Source organism: Accipiter gentilis, chromosome 1 (assembly GCF_929443795.1).
Source record: "Accipiter gentilis chromosome 1, bAccGen1.1, whole genome shotgun sequence".
Lineage (NCBI taxonomy): Eukaryota > Metazoa > Chordata > Aves > Accipitriformes > Accipitridae > Astur > Astur gentilis.
This window is the reverse complement of record NC_064880.1, coordinates 15,258,436-15,285,707: the sequence shown is the minus strand read 5'-3', so window position 1 is coordinate 15,285,707 and position 27,272 is coordinate 15,258,436. Positions and strand designations below refer to the sequence as shown.

Genomic DNA, 27,272 nt, shown 5'->3' with positions numbered 1-27,272 from the left:
CAGAGTTCCAGTAACAAAAAGTGAACTATATCTCCAGCCTGTTTCAAGGTTACAAAATCTACTAGAAACAAAATCTTTGCTACTGAGTTTTTAGTTCAAATACAGACTGAGAACATCAGGGTGGTTGTACATGCCAAATTCTTCTGGACCATCATCTTGTCCCCAGCAGTGAGTACCAGGGGATGCCTAGGAATGGATAATAGGAAAGGCATTTGTGAGGTTTTGTCGTAGTACCCTCCTGGACTTTACTTCTTGTTTCAAGGGTTCTTGAGCCAGATGCAGCTTCCATGTAATCCTTGATGTATTCCTCTTCCAGATCTTTGTCCCACCTTCCTTTGTACCCACAATGAGTTGGATCCACATCATCCTTTATCAAGGAACTATGCAAGTCTCCTGCCTGGTGTGGAAAAAAAAACAACTGTTGTCTTTTCAGTGTTTTTTATGGGAACTTTTAAAATAATATGTTGACCCCAACCTTTTTTAAATTCAGCCCAATTTTCACCTTCTCTGGTGAGAAGAAAATGAGGAGCTATGACAGAAACACACCACAGCAAAGTAGGACAATAAAGAAGAGTTAGGATGACTGCACAGCTGAACTGATGTTTTGTATTTCCATACCTTACATTGTTTTTAGTGTCAAATGGAAAAGACAGTGTTTAAATACAGGTCTCATTTGGTAGGTACATACTTTCCTAAGAGTAACTGTCTGGATCACTGTTTTTAACCTTATTTCCAAGGAAAATGAAGCTTACAAAGATGTATCTCCACCGCCGCTTCTTCTGTGCATGTTCCTTACTCCCTCTCCCATGCGCTTTGGTAACTTTTAACCTGCAGGCTGATGCTGGCAAAACTTGGAAGGTAGAAGTCTAAAGGATCAATCAATTCCTGATACGTTTATTTAATCAACAGCTAAAGTGATTGGGTGAAGAAACAAAAGATACTTCCATAGACATTCAGGCTTCGTTAGTTCTGTTTTTCATGGAATAACTCAGTTTTTCTAGACATTTCCTTTCTTTTTCTTTCTTCTTATGGCCTAGCATAAAATGTCAACAAAATTAAAGTAATCTCTAACAGTATTTGCGGTTCTTCCCTTGGGCTTTGCTGTCCTTAGGGTCTACCTGTGCTGATATTGCAAATAGTAGAGTAGCTTTTAGAATTTTGCTTTAGAATAATTGCATGAATAGAGTTAAATAAAAGAGACATCATTTTTCCAATTAAGCAATTGGAATATTGATTTTAAAGGTTTTTTTAATTGCCATGGTAAAAGACTGATAATCCTGTAATGTTTTAGACTGTATGTTTAAAATATATTGTTGAGTTGCTGATGCTTATGTTGTACAGTTGAGTTCCAGCCAGATGCTACCTGTTGCTGCAGCTCTTTTAGGACACAAAAATTCAGAAGTTGTGTTTGGTTTAGTGTGTTGCTTTGAGAACCATTGTTTGACAGCACTGTGTGTAAGGCTCTGCTCACCACCTTTTGATTTAGACTGCAATTGTCTCAGGAAGGGAGCTGTACCTTAGTTTGTCTGCAGAACACCGGGCATGACCACAGCACTACATAAATAATACATGCAAATGCTAGCAGCACAGATGTTGCTACATTCACTTAATGGCATGTAGAACAGAGTAACAAATTGTTGTCTGGTTCACAGTACTGTCCCTGGCAACTGCTAAAAGTAATATTCCTGCAATTAACTCTTAAGATGAGATATGTTGGACAGAGAAGTCTACGTTACTATTATTTATGAAATAAACTGAAGAGCAAGATGTTCTCTCTCTCTACCAGTACTCAGAATAAAGCTGACCAAGAATGCTTAGTGGTTATGGAGAGGTATTGCTCCAGTCCATGATACGAGAGGTTGAAAGAGAGATGTCCTAGGCAGCTAGATCTAATGATACAAATGGCTTTATCATTTTTTTTTTGGCTGATGCCAAATGACAATCCTTATAAATTTTGAAGGATGGGATCTGTGCTCCTACTTGACAGCTGATGTTGTGAAGCAGAATAGCTTGCTAGCTCTGCATTCCACAGCATCTTCAGATGTAACCTGAGTAATACCTGGAGCAGCTTGAGGTTCAGATCCAAGTCCATCATCCAGAAATATTTGAATGAGGTGCAATATTTGAAGCTGCTTTGACTGTTGATATTACGTTTGATATATTTACAGGGCAATGCTATCAGTGTAGCTATTACCTTCATTTGACTGGTATTCCAGAAAGGTAATCAGTCACCTGAAATGTTGTAGAATAACTCTGTGCCAAGGCTCATGTTGTTGCTGAATATGACCTTTAATTATTGATATGTCTACAACTCAGTAACTATAAATGGAGAGGCATCTTGTAGTGAGAATAGTGAAGCTGGAAGGAGGAGGAATGTATAATGAAAGGAAATGTGTGTGGTTAGAATATGAGGGAGGAAAGATTTGTTAAGGCTTGAGAAGTTAATGCTCCATGTGCTTTTGTGGAACACGGAATTAACATTTCCCAAGGCTTTTTTCCACGCTAATTATTTCTGGAAGGGCAGGTTTATAGCATCAATTAGGAATACCTGAAAGCAGTTGAAAGGTAAAACTGTATGTGTATTTAGTATTAAGAAAAAAAGTGTATCCATAGAGACAATGGAGGGGTTACAGGTGTCATAGACTCTCCATTGCCTAGAACTTTTGAAAGATTTTTCTACATAAATACTTTGTTCTAAACTATACAGACATATTTCATCCTTTATAGTGCTTTAGTCTGCTAGAAAGTCTGAACAGAAAGCCCCAAAACAGACCAAGCAAGTCCATACAAACCCACCTGATCAGGTCCATAGAGCACCGTACACAAATGTGGTGCTACTTTCTTTAAAAAACAATACTAGCACCAAATTTCTAAAAGCTGACAAAGTTATTTGCGTATATGTGAATGTGTTTCAAGTGACAGAAAAAGGTAGGATTTACATTGCTCTTGTCTCCTAATATATTGTCTGGTTCTTTGATTTGTTTGGTAAAAGAGAATTAGTGTTTTATTATCCTCTGAATTAAAGATATACACACTTCACAGGATTACTTGGAGCTTTCTCTGTTAGTGATCAATCTTAAATTCAAATGGAAATTATATATATAGCTGCTGATAATTAAGGCTGAGCATCTACTGTCATACTTCCCTATGTTTTTAATATAAAAATCAGTATGCATTTTGTTTGAAAATCAGTCATATGGTAGAGGACTGTGTGGGTATCACAGGCTGTTAAACTGACAGCCTAAATCATTTAAAACATCTACTTTTCCTGATATATTTTTTCTCCCCAGATAATCTTATATCATACATATAGAACAATAGTGCAGTAAAAACAATGTTGCAGCTATAAGTAACAAAACATTACCTCAGAATTTGGGGTGTTTCTTTTATCTCCCAGGACCAAAAAATGCTGCAGATCAGAAAAAGTATGTCATTATTGATCAATTGATCAGCTATTAAGTAGATAGGACTTTTTTTCTAAGAGCAGCATTTTGATTTAGATGCCTGACTTGGCTTGACATAGCACTTTTTTCATTGTATGTGTGTCTGGTTTGAATACTAGTGTGTGGCGAAGATTTCATGACCACAAAGTGCAGGCCCAGTGCTGAAACAGCTATGACAGCCATCATTCCTATAAGCAGCAGCTTGTGCTTCCCAGAAATGCTGACATTAAGTTCATACATGTGTAGTTACAGATCCTCAACTGATGCAACTCCCCTTTCTTTAATGAAGTGATGCTTTTTTTACGCCCAGGAAATATTAGGGAGCTTGTGTTGCAGGGGACTGGGGCATTGGGTCCCTCTGTTCCTGAGTAATTTTGCCCTTACTTCCACTGTCAGCCTGTCCCTCAAAACTTTTTCCTGCACAAGCTACACTTTTGTTTTCAGTCTCCACTTTTTTCTCCTTTCATCTGTAAGGAGTACTAAACCTCATTTGTAACTCTTTCCCCTGCCACAGATTGCCAAATTGAATCCATTTGAACTACCTTCCTGCTCATATCTGTTTTCTGAAAGATTTTCATCACTGCCTGGATGGTGTATTCTTAAAATTCAGCCCAAGGAACCAGTTCTTCATGTAGCATTTGGGGATTATATATTAAAAAATGCATAAGCAATAAATCTCTTTTTGTGATTCACGGCAGTGCCAGTGCATACTACCCTCTGAATCAATTATAGATTTCATCAGTCCCCCTTTATACCTGCTTCTGAATTTGTTTTAAAATAGCTCTTATTTCATAAATGTATAAGGGGGACGATAATTTGTCATTTCGCTAATTTTATCTGTCTCCAGAAGTGAGATTTAGCTTGATTTATTAAAAGTACAAGTGTTTCATTAATAAAAGGACATTTATTCCTAGCAGCTTGACAAAATTAGGGTCTCCTCCGAACCCTTACTCAGGCTTCAATCCTTTATGCTTTGGTATGTGTGAAAAAAGCTTCAGAATTATTCCTGTGCAATGTTAAAAAATTTTGAGAGATTAATCTCTCAAAACTTTGTCTTAGGCATGGGGGTGTAACTGCCTTAATGAGGATTATAATGATATTTTCACAAAAAATAGCAATCTAAACTGTAAGTGTTAAAAATAGTCAAAAGTTTAGGTAGGTGATATTTCATAATGGCAAGTTCCCCCTTAAGATCTATCAGGTAAATGATGCACATATTTCAAGCTGTCTTAGTAGGTATTTTTATAGAACAATCTGTGGACATCTATTGGAAAAGGAGGAAAGGAAGAATATAAAAAAAAAAGTTTGATACCACCCCTCCCAGACTTTTTTCTTCTTCTTCTTCTTCTGTTTTTTTTACACTTCAACAGTGAAGTAAATATCTCCGAGTATATTCTTAGGATGAAGTTTTACAGTACTGCTTAGGATCAACCCTTGAGCTGTTTTCAGTTCCCACAGTTTTATATCCAGCGATTTGGAAGAAGAATTTCTACTGCCTGTGATAGCACATTTTTCATTATTCAAATAAAAGGAGAGTTTATTGGTTCCTAAAGGCAAGATGATCTTTTTGATGTTGGTGAGATAACAGCAGAAATTGGTCTGAAAACCCAAGGTTAAAATATTTTTTTGCCTGTATTTTTGTGTATTATCCCCAAACGTTTTTCCTGGGTTTTTTAGTAAACACAGTAGAAAACCTCCATTATTCCTGGTATAATTTGGGAAGGCTGCATTAACTTTTTCCCAATATTTTAGAAGCGTTTGGGACGAAGGGGCTGTAGATCACTTAATCTAACTTTTATACTGGGAAGACTCATAGAAATGATATTAAGAAGCAAAATTACAGGATACATGGATACATTTGTTCTAATGGAGCATTGGGAGGGGTCAGCATGGCTTTGGAAATTAAGTATCAGAAATCTGTTAGAGTTCTCTGAAGGGCTTGCTGAGCATTTGATGAAGGGAGATTCGTAAATTCAGTATACTTGGATTTTCAGTAAATTCTTCTTAAGGTCATTTGACAACAACTCTCAAAGAAGCAAAACTGTCCTGAATAAAGCAGAAATTTATCTTGTGAGTTTAAAAACTGGTGAAAGGATAGGAATAAAATGTCACTTTCAGAATGGAGAAATTATTGAGTCCCACAGGGATCTGTGCTGGGACCCCAGTTATTAAGATGATCTTGGAAACTGGGGAAGAGAATGAGCTGCATGGGTTTGCTAATTAGCCAGGGCAGTAAAAATGAAGGTTGGATGTGAAGAATGACAGGAAAAGAATTTCCGTTGCAACGGTTGACTCCATGGTGAAGTGGCAGATGAAAGTCAATGAAGATGAATGCAAAGTAATGCACATAAGAAAAAAATAGTCCTAATTGTACATAGATAATGGGTCTAAACTAGTTATTAGTACTCAGGAAAGAAATCTTGGAGCCATTGTGGTCAGTTCTCTGAAAGTTTCTGCGTAGTAATGCCAAAAATGCAAATCAAATGAAAGGAATACAGAATAAACCAGAAAACACTGCTGTGGCATTATATACCTTCCTTGGCTACCTGTTTCTTCAGTTTCAGCTCAAAGGTGCTGAGAAAGATGGTAAATGTGATCAAAGAGATGGAATGAGGAATGAGTCAATAGAGTAGGAGTCTTCAGCTTTGTGGTTAAAATGTGATAGGGCCCTATAATATCACAATTGGTTTAGAGATGGTAAATGTGTAGTCGGTGTTTACTTTTAACCACAGTATTAGAATTAGAAGCATCAAATGAAATCAAGTAAGGTATTTAAGACCCCAAAATATTTTTTCCCACAATCCATAATTGAATTTTGGAGTTCATTGACAAAAGAGATTGTAGGTGCTAAAGCTTTGCATATATTAAAAAATTAATTAGTCATGGAAAAAAACCTCCATGGATGCTTGTTAAGCACAAAGCTTCTGTCTCAAAGAAATCCTGAGCCACAGGCTAAGTCTGGGAGAGTTTAATAGGAGAATCACTCTACATACTTCTTCTTATTTTCTTTTTATTAGCAATCCCCTACTAGTTGTTGTATAACATGGTACTGAACCAGATGGACATTTAGTCTGAAGCTGTATGTCTGTGCTTAAATGAAATAGAACTATACTGGTTTATTTCTGAAGATTTGGCCAAAAAAATCTGGATTGAACTCTATTTTTCATTTCTATAACATATCAATGACCCCCAAAGATAGTGAATGTGTTAAAGTGTTTATACTGAGTCAGAAGAGACAAAATTGTGATGCTTAAATAATAATTTATATGTAGAAAATGGTATGGATTTGGGAAATAAGAAAATACTTTTCCTTGAAGCTGTTTTATTCTATTTTGAAAGCAGTTCTCTGGGCTTAAGTTTTTTTACTGATAAACTCATAAATAGACTACAAAAAGTAAGAATGTAATTTTTGGAACCTGTATTTACTTTCCCATGGAAGATAGCTACTTCATATCTCATTTTCTTTGCTTTTGGTAGCATATTTAATACATGACTGCTTGATCTATGATGCGTCAGGAAACTGTGTAAAGTAAAAATATGAATGTTTTCAAACATAATTTTTTGTTCATATGTATTTTAATGTAAAACCAACAATTGGTACTTCACCTGTCTTCACCTATATCCTTGCTAAAAACTACTCTTTATTTTTATTCCTCATAACAGTGGCAGCCAGCTGGTCACTTCAAGTGGGGATACCACGATGCGGATATGGGACTGTTCAAAACGTGGATGCATTCTGACTTTAGAAGGACATGCCCGTGCTGTATGGGACTGCTCATGGCATTCATGTGGTGATTTTGTGGCTTCTGCCTCCATGGACAACACAAGTAAAATATGGGATGTTAACAGGTATGGAGTTACTGGAGATTCTTTATTAGCTGATTGATAACTTTACTTAATAACCACTGGTTTATGTTTTAGCCCAGTGAGAGAGAGATGTCTGGCATCAATTTGCAGACTTTGTTTTAAGAACATAGATAAATTAAAAGGATTGGTGAAAAAACCAGGCTTTGATGTGATTTACTAGATAAAGGCTTTACTAAATAGGTTGCTGGGAAGGACTTAATTTAATATAGTGCCAAAAAAAAAAAAAAAAAGTATTTGCTTTTATTTGGCATCTGTTATTCTGTGTTGTTGTTGGGTTTTTTTAAGGTCAGAGCTTTGTGGAACTTCAATATGTAATTTAAGTTACTGAACAAAAATTTAAGTAAGTTTTCTATATAGTATTTCTAGCTCATGAGTATGCAACACGCTTTAATTTAAGGTTGGACAAGTAGAAATTTATTTTATTCATTATATATGTTTTGGCAAGGTGACTCCTGATTAATAAATCAATGTATACCTCTTCATTTTCTTTATTATCCAGGCAAACACGTTTTTATGAAGGTTCTTCTAGAATATTAGTATATTCCTGCTTACCAATTAATTATTAGTTCCTCAACTTTCTTCAGTTATATTTGAGGTGACATATTTTGATTAATTTACACCTTAAGTAATGGAATGGACCTATTTACTTTTTTTTCCCAAACTGTTCCTTCTAGACTCCTGAAAGACTTAGGATTAGTGTTACTGACACCACTGTACTGTACTAGGTGTGATTTTTAACAGCTGAATGTCATCAGTCTACAGACAGGTCTCCAGTCTTATAGGTGTTTTACCTGGTTCTTTATTATCCAGTCCTAATGGATTTTTCAATTTCCTCTCATCTTTTTCTTCCTTTGCATTTGAATGAGGTGAAATACTCTTTCAAGCTTGTTAGCCACTGCAGGGAAAGAAGCTTCACCGAAAAAGCAAGGGAGACTTTCTTCTTTCATTCCTTTTGCCTAGATCACTCCCAGTCTGCTGCGACTGCACCAAGCCCTGCTCTTGAGACCTAGAGACCTATTTTAGGAGAGTGCTTGGTGAAGCGGGAGTGTTGAGGGGTTTGTTGTAAAAGTGAAGTACTTCTCTGATACGCATGTATAAGTTGAGATTTTTCAAAATGTTGTAAATCAGCCAGATTTTTTGAGAGCTAATTAAAACTCTGTCAGTATCAGGTTTTCAGTCTTGCTTTCAAATTGTGAATTGAGGAAACATTAAATAATAATAAAAACCTTGGTTTCAAAATGGGATAAGCAACATATCCTTTCATGAATTATTCCAAATTATTTTGGCGAAGCTGAGAGCAGCTACTTAAAACTAAAGCGTGAAACAAATATTCAATTTTTATAAAATTATAGGCAAAGCACTTAAAGTTTGGCAAAGTTCAAGATAACTGAGAAGTGGGCTTTATAACAGAAATTGTCAGCCAGTTCTGATAATAGATGATGCTTCCACCATTACTATCAGTAATAAGAATTAATGGTCAATGCTTTGCTTAGAAATGAAAACACCAGAAATCTATTGTATTGTTGCATCTTTTCTTAACTTGTAGGATTTTAATACTTTGATCATCCTTTATGGCATATTCATGACCTTTAAGAAATAATACTAAGAATAGCTTTAATTTTATGTCAGAATGGTTTTGAATTTGCATAGACAAAGGTTTTGTTTAGACACTTTAAAATATCTTCTCTACCAAGGAAGCTTTTGTAGTCAGAGGAATCAAAGCAAATCTTTACCACCAACCCATGCCTCCCACTCACACTCATTTCCCACTCGCATTTCTACCTTCGGTGTAGCTGATGTGCATTTTGCATTTGAAAATAAGAGAGTAAGGAGCACAGCCATGATGTGAAAGGCTAGTTATCAGCATGTAATTATTGAAACCTTAAGTCATGCAAAAATCTCAGTGGCTAAAGGGAGCAGGAGGTGGCATAAAAATGTGGCATAGTATGCTTAAAATAGGAGTATTCAGAGTCATACTCTGAATAAAAAAGCCTCACTTGGAGACCTCACTGGTGGACTTCCAGTCTGTTCACAATAAAAGCCCATGTGTTCATTTACGTTACATTACTTAAGTCCAAAAGACAACTGAGTTCTGTTTAGCTAGTCTGTTTAAATGAATTTGTAAGATGTGCTGTAGAAGTGTATGTTGTGTATGCACTTAGTATAAAATGAGTATCGTGGAAAAATTAGATGCTCTTCAAGAGCTTCTGTAAACAGGGATTTGACGACAACAAGACATGGCTGTTTCAAGCTTAAGACATCCCACTTGAAGACCTAACTCTGCAGAGCATTCAGCTGCAATTGATCCTTATGCCCGTGTTGAGTAATTCAAGTGAAAAATTAACCCATGCAGAATATATGGCAAGATGTGGAATAAGGGAAAGCTATTGACAGATTAATCAACTGGTAGTTTCCAGTATGGATTGTTAATTTGCTGATGCTTAAATACAGTAAAGCTATACAAAAGAACTTGCAGTATATTTTGGCTTGGCAGTACTAATTGCCAAGCTAATTGGCTGAGTTTGGCAACATGAGTCCTAGATGTTTCCCAGAGTGTCACCTGTAAATTTGTTATGTGCCTGGAGTTCTCTGATATGAATGAAGGCAGCTGTGCTAGGTACCACATAAATATGTAACCTCCTTCGGACTCTTTTATAGTCTGGGTGTGTGCAACAAAATGGGAAGGTAGAGCAGGCTTTCCACAAGGGGTTTCAGTGCTTAGAAAGCTTTTTTTTTCTTCCCGTCCTCACAGAATATGTGCTTATCTAGTTGTCATCTTTAGACTTCTCCCTCTCCAGCTGTCTTGCCAGTTGACACAAGCTCTGAACAGGGGACAGAGCACAAGATAACATATTTGTGGTAGAATAATAATCAGTGATTACTGTTATTCTGCTTAATCTAGTGATTTATTCCTTCCACTAATAAGGAATTAACATTTTATAAATGAGACCTGTCTGTCTTCCTTAATATTACATATTTGGATGGATGCCTGCTTTCAAATCAAATGGTCCTGGAAAGCAGCATATTGTAGGAGGGAAAAAGAAAGCAAGATGAATATCCAAGCTATCACTGCCACCTTTCTAAAAGACATAGGTTGTAAATAAATGCTACAAATATAAATACATACGTTTCTGTAATGGGTGGCAGTCATCTTTGTATTCCCAGACTTCAAAAAGCTGCTTTTATGTATTAGAAACGTACTTTTTTACAGATAAAACTAGCTTTTGAAATACCTACAACAGAGTTCTCTGTGGTTGGAAACTTGGTATCAAAAAAGTGGGGAGGCTGTTTGCTGTCTTTTAGCACCATAACCCAAGGTGCAACTTCCACAGTTATCAAGTCCATTATTGGAGTCCAAAGAATATGAGGTGCAATGTCTCTTAAATAGGAAAAGGTTGCCATCAGTTTTAATAAATTATGTAATTCTTTGCCAATGATAAGAAAATTCAGCCTGCTAATTGTTTGAACTTTTTTTTATTAGAAGGTGAAACTACTGCTGAATATTTTTTTTCCGATGGATATTATTCACAAGCATTTTTCTTTTGTGTATGTTGGAAGTTGCTGTCATATCTAGGCACAAATGGCATTCCTACCAGGAGGATAATATGAGGTAGCTTTGTAGTTAACAATGTTGTTCTTCTTGACAACTCATGTGCCTTCTATTTAAAGATATGATCTGAGTTTAAAAAACAAAACAGAAAATAAACAAACAAAAATCCAAGCACCCTTCTTCTTCCCTGAAGACAAAGATACATGCTGAGATGCAACCATGATCCAAGTTACTGAAAGATTGGAGGGAGTCTATGAGTTCTGGTGTTGGAATTTCTTGATGCTTTCTGCTGGGAAAATTGGCTGCTTTTAAAGGAAATTAAAAAGAATATGGCATAACATCAGCGAGGGGGGGTAGGGTGGGCAGGGAAGAAAGACAACTAATGTACCTGCCATGGTTAGAAAAATAAATAAATAAAAAAACCCCAAACAACAAAAATCCCAAACAAAACCAGCAGAGCACAGGCATATCTGCTGTCTTCAAGGTTATCCCAACTTTTTAATTATTATAGGAAGCAACTTGAACACAAAGTGGGGGAAGAGAGGAAGAGGCTTATAATCTGTGAACAGGTTTTTATTCAGCAGCATAGCTCAGATTGAAAATATATAGCCAGCCATGTTAATAGCTCGACAAACAGTTCCAGAATTGTTTTCTCAGACCATAAATTCAGGACTGTCAAAATCATTTTGACAGGATTAATTTCAATTATCCAACTGTAAATATCATCAGAGATTTACAACCTGATGTCTGATATGCAAATCAAACTGAACATCATATATCTCATGTAAACACAGACGGTTATTTAGTTTTGCAAACATATGCTGTATGTTAATGCAAACATTGTTATTTATGTTTTAAGCTTGAGAAATTATCTGCACCGAAGTCAGAACATTCGGAAATTTTTTTTCTCCAGTTTATCCATTACATACTCATTGGACCAATTCTCCATTTCTCTCTGGTTTCTTTCAATAGTGCAAAATACAGTAACATTAGGCCACAGAGAAATGCAATTCTGTACTGTCCTGCAGTAGACCTCAGGGTGAATAAATGCTTGCGAATTGGAGCCATTGCTGTTTTGTTTCGTATTTTTAATCCATTACTTATTTGTTTTCCTTTTCATTTAACACAGTAACTTTCATCTAGCTCTCTGACATTTCTCCCATAATCAAAATTTATTTTTAAAGTTCTAAAAAAGTAATTGTTTACATCAATTCTCAGTCATTATAAGCATCCTTTGGTGCATTTGTTCAGGTGCAAATTAAGTAAGTAATCTATCGTGATCACTGTTAATTATTCTGTACAACCACTAATACAGTACCTTGTTACTAAAGTATTAATATATTCTTTTACTTATTTCCAAATATATACAAAAATAATTGTTGACACCTTTTGCTTTTCTACAACAGGACCAGGAATTTTCACTTCTTTACCTAGTGTCAGATGTATTTGACATAAATTATTTGCTAGTTTATTTAAATAATGCCTTCTTTTGTTCTTAAGCCTACATTAAGATTCTTAGCTTCTGTTATAACTTCTCTCCAGTTGATAACTGCTGATTATAGTTTTGTTTCTTCTCATAAGAAGCCTTTTAATTTGGAGAAATCTTGGATTAGTATACATTTTAAAGAAATTAAGCAGGGAAGGATTTTGTTTTATTAGAAGCCCCTAATCAACTACAGCTTTCTTTGGAATGATACCATGCAATGATGATACTGCACATTTTTTATTATTAACACATCTTGACAGTACGCAGTGCAAGAGATTAAGTTGATTTTGAACTGCTGTTATAGTTTTGGTTGGGGTTTTGGGGGTGTTTTATTTTTGTTTTTTTTTTTTTTTTTTCTTTAGTCTCAATGAAGAACTTAGTTAATGTTGCTTGAATTGCCAAGTCAGCTACTCAAACTAGTTCCTGGCATCTTTTATATTCATACTCTGTTTCCTTTTCTTCCTTTTTCCTTAGGCAATGGACAGCTTTTAAATGAAATATTTACTATCGGATTTGTAGTTATTTTTTGCCACACCAAATGTATCTGTATCAGTACTCTCCTTTGAACAAAGTCATAAAGATTGTCTAGTTTCAAAATGCAACCTACTTTCACGTTTTGAATCAGAATGAGGGCGTGTCACCTTGTCAAAATACCCCTTTTCAGATGACACTTACCTGACTCGCTTTTCAGTGGGACAGAAGCCACAAGCTCTTCTGGCCAGATACCATGTTTAATTGATTCCAGTAAAAGTGAAGCTAATCTATTTTCAGAAAAGACAAATGTCCTCCAGGAAATTAGAAGGTAGGTAGAAGAACTCAGAGGAAATGTGGAAGGACTGTCTTTGGGTAGTTTGTAATGTCTGCCCTGACAGCACATCAGGAAAAGCTTGCCATTTTGATAAAGGAGAATTCCTTTTGGAATCCTCTGAGGAGTACTGGAGAGACAACCTGCCATTAATCCCTCAAATCAAAATGAGGCCTATGCCCAGGTCTCCAAATTTATAATTATGCTAGAGTTCCATAACACATTTTTCAGGACCAAGAAAGTCTAAAACCTGGTTGTTAGAATTCCCAGAGAGCCAATTGTAAAAATCAATTTGAAGATGTGAATTATCGGGGAGAAAATGATATCCAAAGCATAGCTGTTCGGTTAAGGGGAAAATATGGCTTAATCTTCATAATACTGAAAAAGATGTATCTTGAAGGACAAAACTTAATCAAGAAGTATAGCTTGAACTCCGTATTGTAAACTTATTTAAATCACCTTACAGTTTTAGTACAAGACACAGGCATTAATAATGAGACATGTTTAATATGGTCATGTATTTGCAAGTCCAAAAACACAGATGAGTCTTACCTAATTCCCATAGAATGCCTAAACTGGGCAAGTGATAAAATAATTTACATTTGGTGAAACTAAGCAAAGAAGTGAAGTGCTTTACTCAACGCCATATAGTGAGTTACTACTGAAGCCAACATTAAAAACCTAACTTTCCATTCCTTGGCAATATTAAAAAAAAAATGCCAAAATGAAGTGTCTTCAAACTTTCCTACAGGGTGAGAAGAAAGAAAATCCAAATTGGATTTTCAGTAGTAATGTAGATTCATGAGAAACATATGTTTATATGATCAGGATGCACTGATAAAGCAATGATAGACTTGTTTGCAGTTGCATAGCAATATTCAAAGCAGACATATACTTAGAGAAATTAAATGCATATGCTGTTAGCAATATTGCAAAGACTGTCAGCTTTCACACTTTGTGACATAAACTAATCACCATTTGGAACACAGTAGAAACATGTCTCTGTGAAAGTACACTGATAAACATGACAGGAATTGTGTAGCTTCCACTGAAATGTTTGTATTAGTGGTTGTTGGCTACAGGTCTAGATAGATGATTGTTCTCTGTGGTTTTTACTGGAACTGTCTATGACAATTTAGCTTGTACGTAAGAAGCGTATTTGATTTTCTTAGTAGTTAAAATGGCTATTTTTTTAAATATCAAAAATATTTTGAGGGGTTTTTCTAAGGCAATGAAAAGACAGAAATGTAAAAGCTTTGCTTTCTGGTTTCTGCTACTGGTCTTGAAATGTACAGCATTATTTTTGATTAACGGAGGGAGGGAAAAAAGTCAAATTACTACTTTATTTTTTTTAAACTAGGGTGCGGTGAATGGAGCTGCTTTCTAAAATGTCTGAGTTCTCATCTCTGCAAATAGGCTAGTAGGCTTGTCTGAAGTCTACAATCAGTTAACTACATAAGATTTCCTTCTTTATGGAATGATAGCACAGAAAGTTGCTCTTGATTTGCATAAAAGGATGTATCCTTTTCTTATCTCAACAGCTTCCTTGCTTCCATTATTTCAGCATCTAATATGGGCTGGAAAAACTTACTAGATGGTGGTTGGGGTTTCTTTATGTTCCAGTTGCCCTCTGTCAGCCCAGGGATGCACAAATTTCCTAAATTGTGTATAGCTGGCTGAGAGATTCCTGCTGGACAGCAGAATGCTTTATTCATTTGAACTGCTAAGGTAATGTGATCTTCTGTAAGTTGGACACCTTTCTACTTGGTTTACCTTATTTGTCAAAATGCCTCCTAGATTCCCTGACAGCTAGTTCAAGAGCAGGATGAATTATGAAGGTAATACTTAGGCTTCCTTCCACCAAATGCTAACCAAACCAGCTGGCAGGACCAGAAAACTCTGTCCACTTCGATCGTGTATACTGTAATCAGGTTGGGTTTTTTTCCTCTCTTTGACAATGTGCAAGTTGAATTCCTTGTCTTATTTGCAAGTGTGCAGGTATTATAACTGTGGCTTCTGCAAAATAGTGTTCAGATCTTGACAAGGTGTTTCCATTGTCCTACATTCAGTTTTGGTATTCAAATGCAAACGATCAGCACTGCAGACATTCAGCACGTTTTAAGTCACAGTACAGTTTGTCACTATGTATCCAGGCTCATTATCCAGTTGTTTTCTTTCTCCCTCATGTTACATTCGCTGATTACTGGCAGTCTTTTCTTTACCTAACCTGTTTTCCTAGAAATATTGTCTTACAGTATCTCAACCAAAACAAAAATGAATTGTACCAACAGAGTAATTCATACAGCAGTGAAAGCTGTCAGATATTATTACAGAATTCAGTGAAGACAGCAGTTCATTAAAATTATGTATTTCAATCATCACAACTATATCCTGTCAGTACCAGTTAGTGCAAATATTAAACATATAGTCTGTGATACACGTTAAAGTGGAGTACTGTTACCTTAAATCACAGTTAGCTGCAATGCAAGTAATTGTAGGTTGTTTCCCTGCTTGTATCTCCAGTGAATTAAAAAGAACAAGAATACGTCTTACTGTTGATAAGCAGCAGTACTTTGATAGGCATATCCACCTGCATGTTGAATTATTTTTAGCTGCTAATGTCTTCTAGTTTTAAATTAGATGGGTTGGTCATTTGATTTGAAATTGAAAGTCTGCTGTAATGGATGCCTTGATACATATAAATTCCTGTTGTTTGAATTCTTGTCCTTTGGCTCAGGCAGTCTTCAGAGATGTGTGTGTGTGTGTTTGATGCTTTTGGGGTTCAGACTTTACACAAAATCTTGTATTGCCAGATTATTTTCTCTCCCAAATGCTGGAACTCTAGTTGTCTACCATGTGTATTCTGTTAAAGCAAACTAAATTCGTCTTTGATTAGCCTCAGCTGGAATCCAAACAAGTCACATCTTAATCCTTAAACAATGACTTCTTACATACAAAAAGTGTCTCCTGGGTCATACTGAAGTTGGAAGACAATGAATTGTGTTTGTACCTTCTTAAAATCTGAATTAATATCATTTTCAGCCCAACAGTGGTTTCTTTTCTCAGTGACAGTTTTCAAAAACTTGGGGTTCATTTCTTTCCTAAATCTTAAATTTCTCTAAATGGTAGCACCCCATACATATACTACAATTTTTTTTGGTACCCTGTGCAGATTTTTCTTTGAGCCAGATCTTGGAATCTTCAGAGTAGACTTTGAAAGCTATAAAGCTTATATCCATGTGATACAAGTGGTTAAGTCTTTGAACTGTTTACATAGCCAGTGTGATGCTTCTTATGAAAATAAGGGGGAGGATGCCTTAACGGAGGTGAAGATCAGGATGAAGAAAACAAAAATATTGGCAATTTCCCTTCTGCACTTCCAATATTCAGAGTAGGTTTTCTGATGTGAATTGAGACACAAAATCATGCAAAAATCTTTTTCTAGACCAGCCAGTAGCTTTTCCAGCTAGGAATCAGTTCACCATCTGAAAGACTATTTTTATGCATCTATTTACTGAACTCGGAGCCTGCAAAGGCATGTGTGTCTGTGGGAAACCTATTAAATATGTATTGGAATTATCCAGTTGATGCAAAACCAATGAATTTCTTCATATTTTAGTATCTCTTTCAAACATATTTCTGTCACCAAAACAAAAATTGTAGATAATGGAGTCTTAATATTGAGAATGCAATAAAATGTCAAAAACCAAAGTGAATTATTTAATACAGAGCAGATAGTCATGGACTAGTTCTGTTGCAAAAAGGGCATGCTAGTTAGCTGCACAGTGTGAGCATAGTTGAAGTTATACAAGTATCTCTCCTCTGGAGTTCTAAGAAAAAAATGAAAATACTATATGTGATCTTCTGCAGTTATGTTCTGATGATTAAAAAGCCCTTTTCATAGATTTTTTTTTCATATCAGAGTTTGTTTCATAGTAATATAGGTCTGAGCTAACTGTGTTTGGAAGGTTAAGATGAAAATAAGGGCTTGAGGATGCAGTATGCAATATTAGGTGTGAAGTAAGCAGCTAACACTGGGGTGCTGTACAATATAAAAATGGCATGTAAGAAGAAGGCAGCAAATCAGAATGGTGGGAGGTAACCTTGGGAATTTAGCCCTTCACACTCTGTGTTTGAGTATTTTTCCTGCTGAAAACACAGGGCCAGTCCCAGTTTGCTGTAATGATCTGAACAAAAATGCTAGCACCTGTAGCTTAAATCAGGAGGCCAGACTTTTTATTCCTTACTCCAGCACCTGCTTATTAGAGAACCTAGAATGATATTGTTTTTGTTGTGGCTCTGTGTCTAAGAGCACAGCAAATCCATTATTCATATCTTGCCAAGTTCACAAAGCCATTGAATAGTGCTGCACATCTCCTTAAAGCTGCCACCCACTCAAATCCATTTTGTTTGGACAAATAAAGAAACTGCACTGAAGAAAACCAATTTGAAAACACACTGAAATTAATTTTCCTCACTTAAATATTAAAGTGCTTATATTTATTGCATTTCAGCCATGTTGTACAGTTTTCAAAAAGGATTTGCTCATTTAATAGGACTAAAGGAATTTCAGTAAATTTAAAATATGGAGGAAAATAAACTAACATATGACAAGAGTAACACTGCATTTTATGCAGTGAGTCTGCACTCTGTAGTTTAAACCCACCCATTAATATTCTGTGTAACTGCATACTAATTTACAATACCACAGTACTGGCCCAGACTGTCACGGTTCTTTGCACTATTGCAACTGACTGTTCTTTTTTTTTTGTTTTAGTAAAATAGTTTTTTATTTGAAAAATGAGTAGGACTAAAGTTCCAGGTTTACAATATAGTAATAAACAAAAAGGGGCCACTAACATTCACTTGTCATTGCATTTTTGAATTTGAGACTGTAGGTTTTTCTTCATCTAACTTTTTTTGATAAAGGCATTTTCTTTTTATATATCAGAAAATGGTAGGACAGCTTCTAGTAGAATCATTCATGGTGTGCGTATAGTTTTTTGTGCCTTATGGATTTGTACACCACGTTCAGGGAACACAGCTTGCAGAAGTCCCTTTACGTGTGCATTGAACAGTGTAAGTTACCTGTGTTGCTTACATGAGTCTTCCTGAATATGGGTTGGGATTAAGATATAGAGATGTCAGTCTAATCTCATATAAAAAAAATAAGAAGCTGATGAAAATAATTTATAAAGTTCTGGTACTGCTTTCTCTATCCTATATGGAATTTCATCACTGTAAATCTAGACCAGCAAATGGATTCGGAGGTAAATTAATGGTGGAGGGTTTTTTTGTTTGGTTTGGGGGTTGGTTTGGGGCTGTGGGGTTTTTTTTGAGGGCTGATCACTGAATTAAGTCAGTTTTATAAAAATTAGGTGAATGTAGTTGACTTCTCTAGATGTTTTTTCTGCTGCTCTCCTATATAGTTCTTGTTTCAGTTTTTCCCTTTTGTCAGTAGTTTTACAACGGTTGATTTTTTTTTTTTTTTTTTTTAGAAGGAAGGCAAGAATTTTGTTTCAAAAACAATGAAAACCTAGGTCATCCTTCATGCAGTTTAATGTTGACGTGTAGCAAACAGAAGCCTGAGAGAATCACTTCTTGTTCTTCAGTGAGACAAGTCTTCTCCTTCCCAGCTTCTGCCTAATTCTAGTAAAATCAGATAACAAAGTTCTCACGTAAGCACATGATAGAGGGTGGGCTCCCTTGATGTAATATGCATGAAGAGTTGGATCTTTAAAAGTGCCTGAAGGGTTGATTGAAAATCCTTTGGAGCAGGCACATTGTCACTTTTGAAAATCCCATTAAGGATCTAATTGATTATTTAGGCACCCAAAAGCTATATGAATCTGAGACCCTGCATTGTCAGGGAAGTTTGGAAATCTCATCCTAAATGTATGAAGTTATGGAGAATATGGTATGATGGATCTCTACAGGATGAACTCAGAGTAGGCTTGGCAAGGTATTTTAGACTTAAGTGTTACAGGAGTAGCATTTTTTTAAAATGTGCTGATATATACTGTTACAGACTTAAAACCCTATAAAAAGCAATTATTTATTACATTCATCAGTGACTTTTTAGAAGCAATAGATCAGATCAGCCTCACAGTAAGATACCAGAATTCAACAGAAAATGTGCATTCCAGTATAGCATAGTAAGTTTATCTGGTCTTCTGGTGTAAAGATTTTTCAAATTGTATTTTTCATTGTCACATTTCTCATTTTCTGTGTTATGTGTGACCAGTTAGTAGTTGTGCATATAATGCTATATTCTTTATCTATTAACACAATCTAGTAGAAGAGCAAAATAAATTATGAAAAGGAAGAGAATGAAATGGCAAAAAAACTCTTCAGGGAGCTTGAGATGCACCGTAAAGGAGATCTGAATGTTGAGTTTAGATGGTTCACCTTTTCCCCAATATTTTATTTGAACAGCAGAAGCCTAAAACTGTACAATAACCTCTTTGAATAGAACAGGTCTAACGTAAGTATTAATATACACACTCACAAAATTAAATCACTTGCCAGTGATCCATCAAACTACATCTATACTGTTATCTTTCAAAATCAACAGCAGTAAGTTCTTGCATAAATTAAGAAACACCTGGGTTTAGTTGTTCAGGGTTAGGCAGAAAAGGCAGAGGTTTACCTGTAAAGTTTTTTATTTAAAAAAAAAAAAAAAAAAAAAAAAAGGCAACTTCCGTATTGACTGCAAAAACAGAACATCAGTTCAATGCTGATGTCAGCTGATATGATAATTGAGGATAACCCACTGTCACCAGAGAGCAAGACTTTGCTTATTTGGCTGCAGAACTGCTGAGCAGAAAACATACTTGTACTAGTTCTGCAGTGTTTAATGTCGGCTTAAATGGTTTAGATCTATTTTATTATTAGTGAGATTGCGCTTATCTGATTATCTAGTACCCATATGCCTAGAGGGAGTAGGAGATAATTGTTTAATAAAATAAAGCTATGGTTTTCAATAAGTGGTTTCTGGTGCTCCCATCTTTTAACTGCCAAACAAAAAAATCCTTTAAGGAAGCTTGATTTGCAGAAAGTGGTGAGCAAGAGTTAAAGTAAAAAAAAAAATATAAGCATCACCATGTACCTTTCTGAACCTGTGTGCACCTTGCTCCTCGATTGATGTCAATAATTCTGGGATAGATGGTTATGCTTTCCATGTATTGCAAGGGAGAGCCAGGCATCTCAGAGGAGGAGAAGACTGTGTTCTAGTTCCTGTCTTAAGGACTGAAATGGCATTTTATTCAATAACTATGAAACACAAGAGCTGACCTTGGAGGGGAACCGCTTCAGATCTTGTCACTCCGAGTGCTGTGACCGTTGGTCTGCAGAATTTTTTTTCTTCAGCTGACTGAATTTATTTTCTGCACATAGTCAGACTCAATGAAACAGTTAGAAAGTTATAGCCATGAACGGATGGTTTAATGCATGGGTATTTACTTGCCTGAGGCAGAGGGAAGAACTAAGCCTAGATTTTGAAATTTGATCAAGGAATCTAGGGTGTGCGCTCCTGCATCATGTTAGGAGTGGGTACCAATACAGTTTACGTGGGGTCCAAATCCCACATAATGGGATGTTACAGATGTTCTGGGATGTTACAGGTATATGTTACAGATGTCCTGGGAATGCCTGCTAAGTTGAGTTCCTTAGAGTAGTGTTAACAAATTTATTGTTTCTGAGCGAGTTTAGGGGTGAGATAGATTACAACTTCCTAAATAATGCGCCAATAAAAATGCTTTGGACCATTCCCAGACATCGGTCTTTTACTGATCTTTACAAGCAAGACCAAGGTTCTGTATATGACCAAGGTGGTCCTTGAAAAGGGCACTTATTAAGATCTAGATTTTGGATATAAATGCCTAAATCTTGTTCCTGTGCCATGACTTTCAAAGTAATTTTTATTGACCCGATTCTAACCTTGGGAAAATATGGCCCTTTTCAAATGCAAAATAATCCAAAGTTGAAGCACATAAAAATGCATCTCACTTCTGAAAAAGTTGTATTATAAGTAACATACTTCTTTTGAAACTAAAGTAGCTGAAATAAATTACCAAAGTTGATTTGGAGCCCAATTTCAAAGGAAAGTGAGCTTTTGCAACAGCTGTTGCCATGAGCTGAAAAATGCCCAGTGCTGCCAACAATTAGGTGTTGACTAGTGAGATTTTAAAGATACCTTGACAAGGTACAGAATTCAACCAAGCCCACATAGTAAAAGGTAATGAAGAATATATTACAGTATGAAAAGAATATATTATGGTATGAAAATGTACATGCTGTATTGCAAAACTTTTTATCTCAGCAGTTGTCCTCTTGGAACCGACTGAAACGTTATAAAAGTATTCCTTGCCCTCCTGAAGACAGACCTGGCAACTGCAACCCTTTTTCTGCTGTTAGGGTGGACATGGTGTGCTGCTGAGGCGTTCAGACTTCTCTGGCCTCCCTTGCTACTGTGACTCAGTCCAGAGCAGCTACACGTGAAAAAATGGTTCTTTTGATTCATGATGATCGCTTGTTGGCATCACTGACGTAGCTATGGAAGTACTAATTTCTGTAGCTATTTTTAGGCAAAGTTCGGCAAAGTGATGTGTCTTCTGGTCCTTGTTCAGCTGAATGTTTAAGAAAATATTTACATTTAAAGATGTGCTTAGTTCCAGATTGCATCTGTAAAGGACTCTACAGTGTCACTATATTGCTTTAGAAATCAGTCTGATCTTGCAATTGTGGATACTGTTCTTCTCATACAGTGACACTTATTTTGGGTGTGCACTGTGATTATATAGGTTTAATTATATTGATATAAAATCACACTGTTAATGGGGAAAGTTAGAACAAAATGACCGTAAACCATTCTTAAGCAGAGATATTATGCCTTATTTTTTAATCTTTCCTTTTAAAAAAAATTAAGCTTCACACTGAAAACCCTCTATCTGGAAGCAGAAAATAATACAAATAATAATATTTCTTACACAATGCTTCACTTGTTCAAAGAAATGTAAGATGTTAAGAGACTAAATCTTCAGTATAATAATGAGCAGATTCATTATTCATGTTTCAAGCCAATAAAAAAGAAGATAGATTACACTTAGTTTTTCACACCTTCTAGTGGAAGCTCAAGTAGAATATTATTAATTCAGTAATTTTCACTTTTCACCCATAAAAAACATATAAAGCTAGTGTTAATCATATTTATTATACTCAGTTTTTATCAAAATAGATCTTGGGTTTGAGTAATATTCAAATCACTCAAAGAACATAATGTAATTACTTATATTTATTTTTGGCTACTTTTGCTAGATATCTCTAACCAAACGTGGTACCTGTGAAAGTCTTTTATTCTGTAAAACCCAGCCAACCACTATCTGTGTGCGCTCTATGCAGAAACATGCTTGATAATCAATGGTAGAAAATAAGCGTTCATATTATTTCTCAGACTAGCATCAGGCAGTCAAGTCTGTGTTCAACACCATAGCAACCAGTGTGTCCTTAAAACTTTGGCTTTGTGCTTTTTTGTCTAAGAGTATTTTTTTCTCAGTGATATGTTTTAGTAAGCTGATCAGTATCGCACTAGTAGTGGAAGTTTCCACACACTCAATAAATACACAGCTTCTACTAAAACACGTATAGTAGAGCTCTTCCAGAAAAATAAGTACGGTGTTGTAATTGGCTGCTTTTCCACTAAGACATATTCTGTTACATAAATTACAAGGAATTGAGACAAATAAGCATTCTAATCCCAAAGGTAAGACACGAAGTTCTGCAACCTCTTTCTCTTGTGTTTATAGAACACTATTTCAAGGACTGTGATTATTTGGCTGTTACCTAATTTCAGTGCAGAATAGAAATCTGACTGGACCATTGCTTTCTGCTGGGTAATTATAAATTTATTAGGGGAGTTTTGACCAATGTCCCTCACTGTTAGATCTTGCTGAAGCTGAAGTTCAAGCTATTAGGCTTCATTTAATGTAATGCATTGCCCTCTTTTTCTGTTCTGCATGTGCTTTTTTGTATTTTTTGTGTTCTCAGGTATGTTCAATTTTCCCTTTCTGGGTATTGTTTGCCAAAAAGGCTCTTTCAAGTTATAGAAATAGGACAAAGTAATTTTTAGAACAGCAAAATATGTAAGGAGGCAAGGTCCCTGGAGATGGAAAAAATTTCCAACACAACACAATATAATAGCTTTCCTGTTCTGTTTGGGTGTTGCTATTGACTGAGTAGCTTGTTAACAGCACACAAATGCATAAATGGTAGCAAGGCTGTGCACCACTAGTGGAGGTGGCACCACAGAATAAGAGAAGCCCGTTTTTGTATTTTGAGTTAGAGGAAAGTTTTACAGACAAGTTTATGTGTACACTGTGATGGACTTGCTTTTGGCCCACGTTCCTGCTGTAGGTAGATTTTAACACTTACGTGGTGCTTGCAAGATTGAAACCCAAAATACGTGGGACTAGACTGGGCTGGGGAGCACTCAGTGTGCTCAGACCCCATATGAGAGTCCAAAGTTAGGGGCCAGTCATGCTCAGACGTTGCCTTTCAGTTTTCTCCCGTGGTTTTGCTAAAAGGGAGGGCTTGCCATGTATGTTAGACAAATTCAGTCCGGACTGGGGGCTTACCTGAAGGTGGAGTTGCATCCTGTGTGAGCACAAAAGCCTGCCCTGTGTGTGCAAGGTGTTCCTTATACAAGCAGAGGACTGTAATTATGGTTCCCACTTGCAGCAGGGTAGTATCTGTTCACCTACTAAATCACTGTAGTTTTTATTGTGCAATATCCTGATTTCAGCAGGAACTGAAGCAGGGCTGGTGACAGTTTTCTTGAGTCTTTATAAATTGGTGTTAAAGGAAAGCGGCCATGCTCAGTTCAGCTCCTGGAAAGGAAGGGGAAAAGAACTTTGCTAAATTTCAGAGAAGAAGTTTGCACTCTGAAAAATAAACTGCTGCAGCCTTTCAAAACTTACCAAGCAAGATGAAAATGTACCTATTAAAGTTGACTTACGTCCTTTTAATTAAAAGAAGCAATTTGATCCATTTCAGAACCTCCGTGTTTTAAGAGTATGACTCCTAAGTTCTTATGTTTCTCAAGGAGGTCTAAGAAAAGGATGTAATAGTATTTTATTGCAGACTTGTAAACTTGCTGAGTCAGATGAGTAATGTTTGTTTATATACCTAGAAAATATTAATGAAACATTTATATCATGTTTGGGGTTCTTTCTTCCTTGGCTGAGCCTTCCTAGTTGCGAGGCCTTTGCTTTGCTTTTGGCAGAAGGAGGAAGAAAAGGACAGAGAAGGGAAAGAATCGTACCCTTGCACTTAGCAGTTAAGTCCATACCACTTCAGAGATCAGTTTCCTCTTACATGCTCAATTTACTGTGCAGTAGACCAAAAGTGTTGTCACAGAGGGTCACACAGTCAAGTTAAATGGGTGTTAAACTCAACAAAGTTTATTCTTCAATCAAAATCATTTAGGACTCTGACAACATTAGCAAACCACAGCTTCAATAATGTACAGGGAAATTAATACTGCACAACTGACTTCAGAATTCGTAAGCTTTAGAAAGGAGGGTCAAAAATACGGAATTGCTCAACTGTAAAGGTGAGGGCTCTCTTGGGTGTCCCAACCCAAGAGGAGAGTCCCCGTCTGCAGACCCACTGCTCCAAGGGAGGCTGGCTCAATTTGTCCTCTAGCAGCGTTCCATTTATACCCTAGTCAAATCTGATCTGTGGTCGTATATGGTCAATGATTGAGAAGTTTCTTTCAACCAAAGTGTTTCATTGGCTGAAGGTCTTGCCTTTCGACTGAAGCGTATACCTAATGATCGTCAACCAGCTGAAGTGTGTATGTGACCACAGTCACCACACGGGCTGGGCGGCTCGACCCTCAGACCGCAGCTTCTGGGGTTTGTTTGGGTCTCTATCAGGGCAGGTGTACCTGCCACGCCAGTGTGAGCTGTCAGGCTCCTGTGGTGATAAAACCTGGCTCTAATCCTGCTCCTGCCTGACATCAGTGGCAAACCTTGTGTTGCTTTCAGTGGGAGCAGGACTTGCACAACATGCTTGTGTGATTCAGCCAGCCTTACCTGGCTGAGCTCAAAGCAGCCTCTGATGTGAATGATGACAGGAAGGTTTAATACTTAATCCTGCTTCTGCTCACTGTGAATTTAAAAAGTGTAACAATTGAAATTATCTGAAACCAACAATATAAAGTGATTTCACATGATTCAGTAACTCAGGAGTAACTCTGCAAACTGGCCCTTGCTAAAGAAACCCTGACTTACAGCTTCTTTTAAATTGGGGGATAGCTCTTTGTTTTGCAGAGCACTCAGATTGCAAAGATTAAAATGCTCCATGAGTGCTGAGTATGAAGATAAATTACACAGAGAAGTATTTAATTTTATATTTTCTTTCTAAATATTTATAAATACTGGAGAAGAAATGTTTACGTTTTCACAAATATAGTAGTACCATGTACTTTAGCACTGCATTTTCAAAGCGTCAAATGCTAGTTTGAAAGAGGGCAAAAATGAATGTTCACAATTGGCAGAGCGCTTCATTTTCTTGAAGATAAGTAATAATTGAACAAAGTGGCTCATATTGACAGCATCATACTGGCATATATCTTTTCAGAGACAAATGTACTTTATAGAGGAAGAGTCCTCACATATCAGTGTCTTATAAAATGTGTTACATTTAGTGAAATAATGGGTCAAGAAAAAAAAAATATCATTGTCATAAATGATGGTAGGCACTTTTTACTGAAATACTGGTAGTTTTACATTCTTGACATGAATAATTGGATGTGTCATATGTGAAGCTACCTAGGAATAAAATAGAGGTCATAAAATGTAAAGACATGATAGGATGCATTTATAACAGCATAAACCAAACTGGCATTTTAATGTCTTAAGCCAGCCCATTTGCTATACTTGTCCATTGATCTTTGCTGGAGAAGTTCTATGCCTAATTTAAACACATTTTGAGATAAAGCCATATAATAAGAAAGTGATAGGATTTGTTTTTGTTAAAAGTATTCTCCTTTTAACTGTTACAATTATATCACTATAACAGGACTGGAGTCTGATTGTTGTGTGACCTTACAAAACTTCCTCAGAAATGTTGTGTCCACCTTCATAGCAGGTGACCTTCTGGTGTAATTTACTTTGACATTTTACCTGCTAGTGACTGCAGTTCACATAGAAGAATGTTATTCAGTAGACATGAGAAAGGGTTTAGTTTACTGTTTGTTCCATGGGATGATTTGAGACAGTAGTTGTTGGGAAAGATGGTACAGTTTGAGAATGTTTGTGCATTTAATGTATTCCTTTGGAAGGCATGTAAAAAAGCTGGTTGGTAGAGGCACTGACTCAGAAGTACGTGCTAAAAATCTCATTAATTTTGATTGGCTATATAGGTGCTTTTAATTACCATGCTTGAAATAAGATTTAATATGACATGTCAATAAAATAAGGAACTATGACTAGCTAACTAATCATTGAAATGTATCACACCCCCCCACCCCCTAATTTTTCCAGCTGGAGCTGAACATAGAAACCACATGGGTTTTTGAAAAAAAAAGGAAAAAAAAATCAAGAAAGGAGGCAGTGCTTGTCCTGTTTTCATAGGATTGCTAGTAAGCATGTGTTGTCTGTTGGTTGGGGTTTTTTAAACACTTTTAAATAGCAAAAGAATTGTTAACAGGTAATCTTACTTGTCGCTCTGGTTTGCTGTGTGTCTTTGGAAATGAGTACTAAGCTGGTGTGGAGTACTGCACGTTGCCCAATGCTTTGTGCCTTGTATAGCCTTTAGCAGTAAATATGTACGAGGCAATTATAAAATGTTCCCATGAGGGTGTGCCAGCTTGTTGTCCTTCCTGAGTTTTCACTCTGTCTGTGCAGGTAGGAAAGTATACAGGGTAGCAGAACTCTACCCACTATCTGTATTTTCTTTTCAATTATTTTACAGTTGATGAAATATCTAACTAGTGCATTATTTGGCTGGTATTGTACATTAGTGTAGAGACGGCAGGCTGTTAATATTCAGCAAAGTCTTATATAAGTGGAAATGCTTCATATCTTCCTTTTTCAATGTAGTTTTACTGCAAGCCCTTTT

The 27,272-nt window shown here is 36.3% G+C and overlaps 1 protein-coding gene across 2 annotated transcripts in view; it reads left to right on the top strand.

Annotated features, from left to right (window-relative positions):
• The window catches only part of SPAG16 (sperm associated antigen 16), a 435,661-nt gene that overhangs the window by 241,996 nt on the left and 166,393 nt on the right, over window positions 1-27,272 (top strand). For both annotated transcript variants that reach the window (XR_007506050.1, XM_049800597.1), the window contains exon 12: window positions 7,107-7,292. Coding sequence is in view for 1 of the 2 variants with exons in the window: in XM_049800597.1 (XP_049656554.1) it covers window positions 7,107-7,292 (186 nt within the window). In the remaining variant the exon portion in view is untranslated. The remainder of the gene's footprint in view (window positions 1-7,106; window positions 7,293-27,272) is intronic.